The sequence below is a fragment of the Pollachius pollachius genome (assembly GCF_949987615.1).
Source record: "Pollachius pollachius genome assembly, chromosome: 15".
NCBI classification, from domain to species: Eukaryota; Metazoa; Chordata; class Actinopteri; order Gadiformes; family Gadidae; genus Pollachius; species Pollachius pollachius.
The window spans coordinates 21,750,124-21,762,334 of NC_136948.1; the positions used below are offsets into that span (position 1 = coordinate 21,750,124).

The 12,211-nt window shown below is 46.6% G+C and overlaps 1 protein-coding gene across 8 annotated transcripts in view; it reads right to left on the bottom strand.

Moving 5' to 3' along the window:
* Positions 1-12,211, bottom strand: part of kiaa1109 (KIAA1109) — a 99,977-nt gene that overhangs the window by 58,064 nt on the left and 29,702 nt on the right. For all 8 annotated transcript variants that reach the window (XM_079752824.1, XM_079752823.1, XM_079752822.1 and 5 more), the window contains exons 25-36: positions 10,432-10,745; positions 10,008-10,255; positions 9,572-9,812; positions 8,876-9,364; positions 5,651-5,912; positions 3,891-4,028; positions 3,310-3,380; positions 2,851-3,024; positions 1,681-1,801; positions 914-1,057; positions 411-538; positions 48-250 (exon numbers count right to left, since the gene is read on the bottom strand). In XM_079752824.1, the coding sequence (XP_079608950.1) occupies positions 48-250; positions 411-538; positions 914-1,057; positions 1,681-1,801; positions 2,851-3,024; positions 3,310-3,380; positions 3,891-4,028; positions 5,651-5,912; positions 8,876-9,364; positions 9,572-9,812; positions 10,008-10,255; positions 10,432-10,745 (2,533 nt within the window). The remainder of the gene's footprint in view (positions 1-47; positions 251-410; positions 539-913; positions 1,058-1,680; positions 1,802-2,850; positions 3,025-3,309; positions 3,381-3,890; positions 4,029-5,650; positions 5,913-8,875; positions 9,365-9,571; positions 9,813-10,007; positions 10,256-10,431; positions 10,746-12,211) is intronic.

Genomic DNA, 12,211 nt, shown 5'->3' on the forward strand with positions numbered 1-12,211 from the left:
AATAATATAATAAATAATTCCTAAAGATAAAGAAGATTGACACACACCTGTGGAGTCTAGCCCTCTGAGCTGGCTGTGGATGCGGTGAATGTTGAGCCTTGCAGCGATCTCCTTCCCTTTCTCAATCCCAGCGTTGGAGCGAAGGGAGCCGGACGACTGAGGCTGCATTTTGGTGGCAGAGGCATATTTCTCCAACATCACAGAAGGGCGCCCATGTTCGGCAGTGCTGGGCGTTTCCTCCACAATACCCCTGGTTTGAGAGAAAAGGCAGGCTTGTATGACAAGTCAAAAACATGACCCGACGAAAAAGGAAGAAAATATAACCCTAAAATGTGATGAATGAAGTACAGACCTACACCTTCCCTTCCCAATGCCTAAGGTAAAGTAAATACAAATGGAACAGGCAGTACCTGTTCATTCGGAACTGCGTAGCGATCCTATCGAAGCACAAAGCCACGAGGGACACGTGTGTGATGCACTTCACCGAGCCCAGGGCCAGCCCCTCTTCCACCGAGGCCTGCAGCAGGCACAGGTTCACCTGGTGGACAGGACACAGGAAGGAACTACAGCAGACCGCCTCCAAACGATGTCAGCTTTATATGTTAGGGTAACTTAAAGTCAACTTGCAACGTGTAACATTTCAACTAGCTCACAGCTCAAAGCACCTGGACAGCATGGAGTCATGCTGCGTTTTATTTTTTGCACACACTGGCCCCCACGTTCACAACTGTTATTCATTGGAAGTGGAATCACAATCATCCAGAATTTGTAGAAACCAAACCGAGTTATGGCACAAGGGACCAAGGCAGTGGCATAAAGTGTAAGACTTAAACAGCATACGAAACATGCAATTAATTCCTAGAAACCTGATTCATGTAAAAGAGATCCAGAGTCCGACACGGTGGCGTCTCACCTTTGGAATAGAGACGTTGGCCTGCAGCCCCTTAATCTTCACATGGTCCGGTTTGACGGACAGGTCTGTCTGGCCGTGGGAGACGGAGCCGGGGGTGGTACCTTCGGTCTTGGACAGCTTGTGCTCCTGCTTGGCAGTCTGGCTCTGTGCAGGTTGGGATCATTGTTCATTGATTTACCATACACAATCTATCATTTAGGGCATCATCACTTAGGGCAGAGCAACGACGAGCTTGAGTCAGGTGATTGTTTTTGAGTATTCGGGATATAAAATGCAAATGATTCAAAAGGTAACCATGGATTTTTTTTAATAAATGTGTTATTAAAGATACAGCAGTTCATTTGTGGAAATGAAGATAGCCCTCACTGATTTCAGTTATTCATCGTTAACAATGTGTACGCAGTCACATTGCTCTCAAAATAACCAAGCCTTAAGACTTCCACCTGACAGTTACTAACGGTCTTCATGTTTACTAATGTCGTTCATTTATAGATTATTTAATAGTGTTAGGGGGAGGGTGACCCTTACGCACCAACCCAAACCCTAATGCTATGTAACAATGCTTACACTGTATTAACTAATGCTACTTACTGGGGTTACTGATTAAGGGATAAGAACATGTTCAATGCCAAATAGGAATGTTGCAACTTACAAACTTGTAAGTGGCCTATAGTGACAACCATTTAGTGTTTTATAAAGTTATTGTTTTCAATGTCCATCATGGCAGTAGTATAATAAGCAGGTAAACATCAGTGTCATAGACTCACAGACTCGGTGACAGTAGACTTGCTGATCTGATAGGCCTCATTAAGAACCTTTCCGTGGAGGTCGTCCAGAATGGCCGTCGGGTGACGGATGCTCACGAAGTGTACCATGGAGTGGATGTACCTAAAGGCAAACAGCACATCACTCAGTGTCCACTGCGGGCTGGCATATAAAGACATCCTGCCGTCTGTAGTCACGCTGCATTGGCAACATTCAAGCAGTCACAAGGCTAAATAAATAAACATCTGTATCTATATATTTAACAATTATTCGCCTTTGGCGTATAATTTAATAGTGGGGGATAGCCTATTAGGGGCTATTCCCCACTATTCACGGAGCCTGAGATGAATAATTGTTTTAGTATATACTACACGTTAACACTCCAAAAATAAACAAGAGAACACTTTTTACGGGGATTTATTTGTTTTCATTAGCAGTTCATTGGTTTTTAATAGTGTGACGAGACGACCGTCATGCGCGCTAAAAAAACCATATCCAGAGTTTGAGATCTCAATCATGGAATATTGCCCAATATCCAGAGATAGCGAACCAATCAAAGTGCGCCATCTTAGGAGATTCACGTGTAGCATATACTAAATATATGGAGACCAATCAAAGATAGATGGAGGGAGTTTTACTTCATGATACGAATGAAAAAGTCTGACGATGATGAACAAAAATATATCCTGTCCTAACAGAAGGCTCTGATGTGACCTCCTGTTCTGATTCATGTCCTGTCCTAACAGAACGGTCGGTGTGACCTGTTCTGATACATGTCCTGTCCTAACAGAATGGTCTGTGAACCCTCCTGTTCTGATATATGTCCTCTCCTAACAGAATGGTCTGTGAACCCTCCTGTTCTGATATATGTCCTGTCCTAACAGAACGGTCGGTGTGACCTGTTCTGATACATGTCCTGTCCTAACAGAATGGTCTGTGAACCCTCCTGTTCTGATATATGTCCTGTCCTAACAGAATGGTCGGTGTCCCCTCCTGTTCTGATACATGTCCTGTCCTAACAGAAGGCTCTGGTGTGACCTCCTGTTCTGATACATGTCCTGTCCTAACAGAAGGCTCTGGTGTGACCTCCTGTTCTGATACATGTCCTGTCCTAACAGAACGGTCTGTGTGCCCTCCTGTTGTGAATCACATGCACAAAGGACGCTTGCTACCTGTCCAGAGTTTCTGCCACCAGTGGGGTGAGCACCACGTTGATGGCCCCCTTCACTTCCACAATGGCTGTGGTCCTGGTCTGGGACAGGGGCTGGTCGAGGGACCAGTCGTCTGTGGTGGTTTCTTCATCTGTGTTGTCCATGGCCTTTTTGTCCAGAGGGGTGTACGGTGTGCTAGTTTGGATGAAAAGTGGTTAATGACACGCATGAGAAATATGGAAGGAAATCAAACAATCAAACTTATAAAGATGAACAGTAATAAAACAATAGTCATGTCATTATTTCTGTGTGAAAAAAGTTTCTGGTTAAACTGAGGCGCAAAATGAAAAATGATCTGTTCAATAAATGTACACACAGTTTCAGAGAGTGAACGGCTTTACCTAAATTGCATATTTCTTTGTGACATCAGAAGGTCGGGAGAGTGGGTCTTTAAGATATGAATCTCAAACATGAACCTACCTGTTAATATCTTCCATCAGTTGAATCCCTCTGTCCAGGAGAGAGCTGGCTGAGAGGCCGTGCTTCACCACCTAAAAGGTCGAACATAAATAAAGATCACGCATCTAATCATATATCTGAGGGGATTAAAAACTAAATTGTTCTTATCTCTGCCCTAGCCTACTCAAAAATGATTTTTCATAATCGCAGTAATAGTGTTCTTTCCAGAAATATACAAAGAGTAAAAGTACATTAAAGTATGCAGTCCTTTCAACAGCTTTGTGAGCAGTAGTTCAGTGTTTTCAGAAACAGATAATTTGCCCAGGTTGCTTTTCATACAAGTGCAAATACGGTCTTTTTTCTAACATTGGCTTTCTAGTGTTAATTGATTCCTCAAATCATAATTGTCATTCATGTATATTACAAAAACACATTTTTTTTTAAACAGAGACGATAGGGGACAATTTCAGGACAAATTGAATAATCCTGCTGCCATAAAGCTCTGGCCCTTAGTTTAATTGTATTTTTCAACCCCAATTAGGGAATCATTTATTAATTCTTTGAACCTCTTTATGGATATTTAACGTACTAATGGTATGTACCTTAAAGCTCGGAACAGACAGCTGGTCGAATGAGACGGGGCTCTCTTCACCGGTGGGCGTGTCTAGGTCCAGGGGGCGGTGCAGAGAGGACTTTGAGGTCCTCTTATTGGTGGGCTGCTTCACCGACCAATTAGACACCTGAGAAAAGAACATACCATTCCCTCCTCACCACTAGGGCTATTTCAGATTTAAAATAACATACCCAAAGTTAATAGGGTCCATCTCAACCACTACAAGGGCTGTGATATGTAATGCTAGTACCAAAAGGAAGATAACTCCTGTGAGACTGTTGTGCAGGCAGACAAGCGTTGTGGATAAGACTTGGTTTGCGTGAGTAAAGCTATAACACAGTAACCCGATAGTACTAAAGGCCAATAGCACAGCATTTGATGGTAAATACCTGGGCCGATGTCAATAAAGGGAATTACAGCAAAGAAGGAGGTTTTAGTAGAGGGAGGTTTAGGTGAAATCTCCAAATAAAATATAGATCCAATGCATTGCAAACCAATGCAAAATTGACATAACTTGATGAGACACAAACAGGAGGATATCTAAGGAACGCATTGTCTAGTCCCAGCATGCTCTGCTGGGACGGCACACAGTAAGTCAGTGTTCAATGGGGGCGTCATGTCTGTCTCTCGTCAGCTTGTTTGTATAGTGTCTAATCCACGTATCGTGAAGTCTCGTCCCCGTGTCGACTGTGTCTAGTCCAGATCGTGACTTCTGGCGACTTCTGGTTGAAGGCAATTTTCTATTTTCTCTGTGGAACAGTTACAGACCTAATATACAGTGAATCAATCCACCACCAATCACGGGGTAATGGTGGTGTGGGGATGATGTGGGTTCTGCATGACGCAAGTCATACCGCAAGTAGCTGATGAATGATTGTATATCTTGAGACATACCCAACTATTGAGTCGATTAGCTTGAAATTGGCCAATGTCCGTAAGCTGAGCTGAATAAACTGCCAAATATAGTCCAAAGTTAAGGTGATATTCAACATCACTTAAAGCCGCAGGATGCAGTTCAGTCCTGAGGAAGCTGTGATACTAAATGTCATTAGGCTGAGCAGTCAGCGGTGAATTGTGAACTGTGCAGCTTGGTCCTAGTTAACAGGCCATCTCTCTCACCTGGTACTGGGCCAGGTAGTTCTAGTAACAGGCCATCTCTCTCACCTGGTACTGGGCCAGGTAGCTCTGGTAACAGGCCATCTCTCTCACCTGGTACTGGGCCAGGTAGCTCTGGTAACAGGCCATCTCTCTCACCTGGTACTGGGCCAGGTAGTTCTAGTAACAGGCCATCTCTCTCACCTGGTACTGGGCCAGGTAGCTCTGGTAACAGGCCATCTCTCTCACCTGGTACTGGGCCAGGTAGTTCTAGTAACAGGCCATCTCTCTCACCTGGTACTGGGCCAGGTAGCTCTGGTAACAGGCCATCTCTCTCACCTGGTACTGGGCCAGGTAGCTCTGGTAACAGGCCATCTCTCTCACCTGGTACTGGGCCAGGTAGCTCTGGTAACAGGCCATCTCTCTCACCTGGTACTGGGCCAGGTAGCTCTGGTAACAGGCCATCTCTCTCACCTGGTATTGGGCCAGGTAGCTCTGGTAACAGGCCATCTCTCTCACCTGGTACTGGGCCAGGTAGCTCTGGTAACAGGCCATCTCTCTCACCTGGTACTGGGCCAGGTAGCTCTGGTAACAGGCCATCTCTCTCACCTGGTACTGGGCCAGGTAGCTCTGGTAACAGGCCATCTCTCTCACCTGGTACTGGGCCAGGTAGCTCTGGTAACAGGCCATGACGTGAGGCTGACGGGTCACCGGGCCTGGCTCAGCGGTCTTCTCCGCCTCCATGGAGCTCTCCTCCTCCATGGCGAGGGCAGAGACGAAGGAGGCCTGCGAGGTGTGGCTGGGGAGGAGCTGGGAGGGCGTCAGCATGTGGGGCTGGGGCCTTGGCTCTGTGATCAGCTCCCCGTTCAGCACATAGGTCAGGGGCCCCTCCACGCTGTGGTAGATCGAGCTCCGGCTACCGGGGAAACATTCAGGTTGGAAGAGGATTAGACTGGATCATCACCTCAGTAGTCACTGGTTTCATCATCACTCAGTAGTCACTGGTTTCATCATCACTCAGTAGTCACTGGTATCATCACTCAGGAGTCACTGGTTTCATCATCACTCAGTAGTCACTGTTATCATCCTCACTCAGTAGTCACTGGTTTCATCATCACTCTGTAGTCACTGGTTTCATCATCACTCTGTAGTCACTGGTTTCATCACTCAGTAGTCACTGGTTTCATCATCACTCAGTAGTCACTGGTTTCATCACTCAGTAGTCACTGGTTTCATCATCACTCAGTAGTCACTGGTTTCATCATCACTCAGTAGTCACTGGTTTCATCACTCAGGAGTCACTGGTTTCATCACTCAGTAGTCACTGGTTTCATCCTCACTCAGTAGTCACTGGTTTCATCATCACTCAGTAGTCACTGTTATCATCCTCACTCAGTAGTCACTGGTTTCATCATCACTCTGTAGTCACTGGTTTCATCATCACTCTGTAGTCACTGGTTTCATCACTCAGTAGTCACTGGTTTCATCACTCAGTAGTCACTGGTTTCATCATCACTCAGTAGTCACTGGTTTCATCACTCAGTAGTCACTGGTTTCATCATCACTCAGTAGTCACTGGTTTCATCATCACTCAGTAGTCACTGGTTTCATCACTCAGGAGTCACTGGTTTCATCACTCAGGAGTCACTGGTTTCATCACTCAGTAGTGACTGGTTTCATCCTCACTCAGTAGTCACTGGTTTCATCACTCAGTAGTCACTGGTTTCATCACTCAGTAGTCAATGGTTTCATCCTCACTCAGTAGTCACTGGTTTCATCTTCACTCAGTAGTCACTGGTTTCATCATCACTCAGTAGTCACTGGTTTCATCACTCAGTAGTCACTGGTTTCATCATCACTCAGTAGTCACTGTTATCATCATCACTCAGTAGTCACTGGTTTCATCATCACTCAGTAGTCACTGGTTTCATCATCACTCAGTAGTCACTGTTATCATCACTCAGTAGTCACTGGTTTCATCATCACTCAGTAGTCACTGGTTTCATCATCAGTCAGTACTCACTGTTATCATCAACACTCAGTAGTCACTGGTTTCATCATCACTCAGTAGTCACTGTTATCATCATCACTCAGTAGTCACTGGTTTCATCATCACTCAGTAGTCACTGGTTTCATCATCACTCAGTAGTCACTGTTATCATCACTCAGTAGTCACTGGTTTCATCATCACTCAGTAGTCACTGGTTTCATCACCACTCAGTACTCACTGTTATCATCAACACTCAGTAGTCACTGGTTTCATCATCACTCAGTAGTCACTGTTATCATCATCACTCAGTAGTCACTGGTTTCATCATCACTCAGTAGTCACTGGTTTCATCATCACTCAGTAGTCACTGGTTTCATCACTCAGTAGTCACTGGTTTCATCATCACTCAGTAGTCATTGGTTTCATCACTCAGTAGTCACTGGTTTCATCATCACTCAGTAGTCACTGGTTTCATCATCACTCAGTAGTCACTGGTTTCATCATCACTCAGTAGTCACTGTTTTCATCACTCAGTAGTCACTGTTATCATCACTCAGTAGTCACTGTTATCATCATCACTCAGTAGTCACTGTTATCATCACTCAGTAGTCACTGGTTTCATCATCACTCAGTAGTTACTGGTTTCATCATCACTCAGTAGTCACTGGTTTCATCACTCAGTCACTGGTTTCATCACAGTAGTCACTGGTTTCATCATCACTCAGTAGTCACTGGTTTCATCACAGTAGTCACTGGTTTCATCATCACACAATAGTCACTGGTTTCATCATCACTCAGTAGTCACTAGTTTCATCATCACTCAGTAGTCACTGGTTTCATCATCACTCAGTAGTCACTGTTATCATCCTCACTCAGTAGTCACTGGTTTCATCCTCACTCAGTAGTCACTGGTTTCATCCTCACTCAGTAGTCACTGGTTTCATCCTCACTCAGTAGTCACTGGTTTCATCATCACTCAGTAGTCACTGGTTTCATCCTCACTCAGTAGTCACTGGTTTCATCCTCACTCAGTAGTCACTGGTTTCATCCTCACTCAGTAGTCACTGGTTTCATCATCACCTCAGTAGTCACTGGTTTCATCACTCAGGAGTCACTGGTTTCATCATCACTCAGTAGTCACTGGTTTCATCATCACTCAGTAGTCACTGGTTTCATCATCACTCAGTAGTCACTGTTATCATCATCACTCAGTAGTCACTGTTATCATCACTCAGTAGTCACTGGTTTCATCATCACTCAGTAGTCACTGTTATCATCATCACTCAGTAGTCACTGTTATCATCACTCAGTAGTCACTGTTATCATCACTCAGTAGTCACTGGTTTCATCATCACTCAGTAGTTACTGGTTTCATCATCACTCAGTAGTCACTGGTTTCATCACTCAGTCACTGGTTTCATCACAGTAGTCACTGGTTTCATCATCACTCAGTAGTCACTGGTTTTATCACAGTAGTCACTGGTTTCATCATCACTCAGTAGTCACTGGTTTCATCCTCACTCAGTAGTCACTGGTTTCATCCTCACTCAGTAGTCACTGGTTTCATCCTCACTCAGTAGTCACTGGTTTCATCATCACTCAGTAGTCACTGGTTTCATCCTCACTCAGTAGTCACTGGTTTCATCACAGTAGTCACTGGTTTCATCCTCACTCAGTAGTCATGTGTTGCTTGGTTTAAACCGTTGAACTGAGAGGATATCATGAGGTGGTGGAAAATACGATACACGTTTTAATCAAAAATACAATAAATTTGCGATGGTGGGGAAGGGTTGGGTGGTAGGGATTTATTTCTAAATGTATTAAATATAATGAATTATTTCTAAATGTATTAAATATAATAAACAGCCAACCACTGATCCAGAGCCCACCTGTAGTTGTCTATGTGGTACGGCGGCGGCTGCTGCCCCATCTGCTGCCGGCGCTTCTTCTTCCTCCCGGGGTACGTCCCCGGGCCCTCGTCTGCGCTGCTGATTGGCTCAAAGTCCTCCGTGGCCGAGAAGTAGGCCTCGCTCTCGGCCACCGACATGCTCGAGTCGGCCGAGCGGTACTGGTGGAAGGTGTTGGAGTCGGCCGAGGGCGTGAAGGGGAAGGAGCTGTAGCTGCGGCGCTGCGCCGGAGAGTCCAGGACGTTCTCGTCGCTGCGTGACACCTCGCTGCTGAACTGGACCGCGCCTGACAGCGCCGACGGGGGCTTCTCCGCGAAGACGGCGGCGGAAAGGCTCTTGGTGCTGCCGAGCCGGCTGGAGTGGGCCGACGACTGGCGGTGGAGAGGGGAGCACACCGGGGAGCAGAGCGCCGAGCGGTCCGGGCCGCTGCTGGGGGAGAGGGGCGAGCCCTCGGGCACCTCCTCCAGGGTGCTGCGGGGGAACAACAGGGTTCTTTCATTTACAATTAGGGGACTTCGATGACACATCCAAAGCAACTTCCAACCTTTCATTCACACATTCAAACACCAACGGCGGAGTCACCCTGACGAGCTGGCGGTCAGGGTGAGGTGTCACCCCTCGAACCCTCAGCTAGGAGCAGGTGGGCAGTACCACCAGTAAAGCTGTTTGGGGACTCACTCAGCGAGGCTCTTGCTGTTCATGTGGAAGGTGCGGGTCTCGGTGCCCGGGGAGGGCGTGTCCCTCTCTCCCGACAGCAGCGGCTGGGCGGCGCTGGACGAGGAGTTCTCCTCGGAGGAGGAAGCAGAGCTGTGGGAGCGCTGGGGCACCTGGAGGCTGAGGTGCTGGTGGCCCCGCCTCTCGGGCAGCTCTGGAGGAACGCCGGGCGGGTGGGCGTCTCTCTTCACACCCTGGCCTCGCCCTAGGAGGAGAGAGGTTAGGGGGTTAAATGCATCACAAAAGATATCGGCAAAGAAGCCGAATGATTAAACATCAACTATATCACTGCTACAAAATGAATCGATCAATCAATCAACCATTTCAAATTGAGATTGGAATTCATGTAAAACAATAAAAGGGTGAAAGGCCGAACGAGGATTAAGACGTTTTCCGGTACCGTCCACTGCCTTGGCTGTCTCCTTGGCGATGATGCACTCCCCGGGGTGCAGGAGTGACTGGCCGTAGCACATGTCCCACTCAGCGTTCGAGCCGGAAAAGGAGGACGACGGCGTCACCTCCTCCAGCTTGAAGAAGTCCAGGCCCATGTTGTTCCCGCCGAAGAACCGGCAGCCCCCTAGGCACCCACAGCGGTTCCTGCCGCGCTTGTTTCGAATGCTTGGATCGTCGGGCCACAGGAACCACAGTCTGACGGCCAGAAGACCAGAGGAGGTCGCCATTAGTGGTGGCCAACGGAAAAAGACAGACGTTTGTTTTAGAAGGGGTTTGAAAATCCCTTATTCTTTGTACAAGACGAGCCTCAGTAACAAACGCAGCTAAAAGAACGTGTAGTTCAGACGCGTAGAATAAGGTCTTCAGCCTACCTCTTGCTTTGGGCGTCATGAAGCTCCAGGAATTGCCTCTGCACCTCACATTTAGCGGAGTGGTCTGCCGCTAGGGCTATGTCCGCAGTGATAAGGTTTAGGTCCACAGAGCCGGCCTCCAGCCAGAAGGATCGTCTGAGAGTGGGAGCCTGCCCCGGGCCCTGCCCTCCCAGCTGCACCCGGGGCCAGTCGCTGGAGGGCTGCGTCTGCTGCTCGATGTACTGGTGGATGCTGACGTCCTGGACCACGGCGCTGATCCCCTCGCCCACCGCCTGGTTGTGCAGGTTACAGCTGGCCAGGCGTATCGTCGCTGTCTGGGGAATCAGGAGATCACGCTCAGCGACTTTTAAGTTGAACATTATTTTGAACCTTTGAAGTCGCAAAGTGTACGTTTGGGCCCCGCCAGAATATACACAAAAAAAAAAACTTAAATACAGCGCTTTGTCCAATCTAACGTGAACTAGCATAGCTTGGCTGGTGTGAGTGGTCAGAGTTTTCAGGACCGGAGTGTCGATATTAAGATTAGGCATTATAGATTTATATAGAATGTGATCTTATTAAAAACCTTATTGTAATCAATATCAATCAGTATTGACTCAAAATATTTCCTGGTCATTTGAAGCTGGAAGATGGTTGAAATTAGCATGGCTCCGCCCACCTAAGTACTTCTGCTCAATATTCATTTCCCTTCAGTACTACGTCTGGGTTTGCAGTATATTCTCAGGTTTTCTGCGTCCAAATTGTTTGCGTCCAATCAGCGAACAGAGGGATTGGCTGAGAACAATAACGTTGAATGACAATGAAGTCAGCTGTCATTGACGGATATCTTCACGCACGGTGTTTGGTTTGTTTACAGCCTGCGCGCAACGTGATTCCCGGCCGGTCCTGGCGCATGACATACGTCACGGCCAAACGTTAGCGAATGGTTATGGTAGATACGGAGTGGCACTGGGCAGATCCAATAGTTTTAAACTTCAACAGACATCCGCCTTCAAGTTAACAATAGTCAATTGAGTGGGCCCAGACTCTCCGTACAAATGAAATGAAGTACAAGAGTGTTACATACAGTGTTTTGTATGTCTTATATGTTATACATGGTATAGGCCTACATGTATTGTGTTCTGTTTTGTGTAGTATGTTTGTGTTGTTCTGTCTCCTCCTCCTGTTTTCATTCTCCAAATTCTCAGATGTGCACACCTGGTCCCAGTCACCAAATCACCACACCTGTTCCAGATCTCCCATCAACCATTCCCCTTTAAATAGTCCTGTGTTTGTTTGTCAGGGGGGAGTGCTTTGGTTTGAGCTGTGGCAGAGCTTTAGTTGAGCTCTGTTGGCTTGTTTTGGAGTGTATTTGCTAGTGATTACTAGTGGTTGCGAGTGCTTGGTTTCTTTGTTGGTTTAGTATATTGTATTTAGTTATTACACACTTGTTTAACCCTCATTACTTTAGTTGTTAGCAGCCTACTTTAGTTTTGTCTTTGCCTTTGTTAATTATTTTGTTGTGCGCACAGGGGCAATAAGGATAGGTAAGATACCCTGGGCTTTACATATTTCATACACGTAGGTTTACCTGTTGTTAATACCCTAGGTTAGAGTGAGCACCACCCACTGTACTTTTTGGGTGCAAAGCACCTGTCAATGGGGGGGTGGGTTTTGTTATGTTCTTTTCTTTGGTGCCACTGACAGTCCTTGTTGATCCCTGTGTTGCCTTTTTTTGTAAGTAAACACTTTATATTGAATTCACCTTTTGTCTTGGATTTTGTGTGACTGCACCCTCACT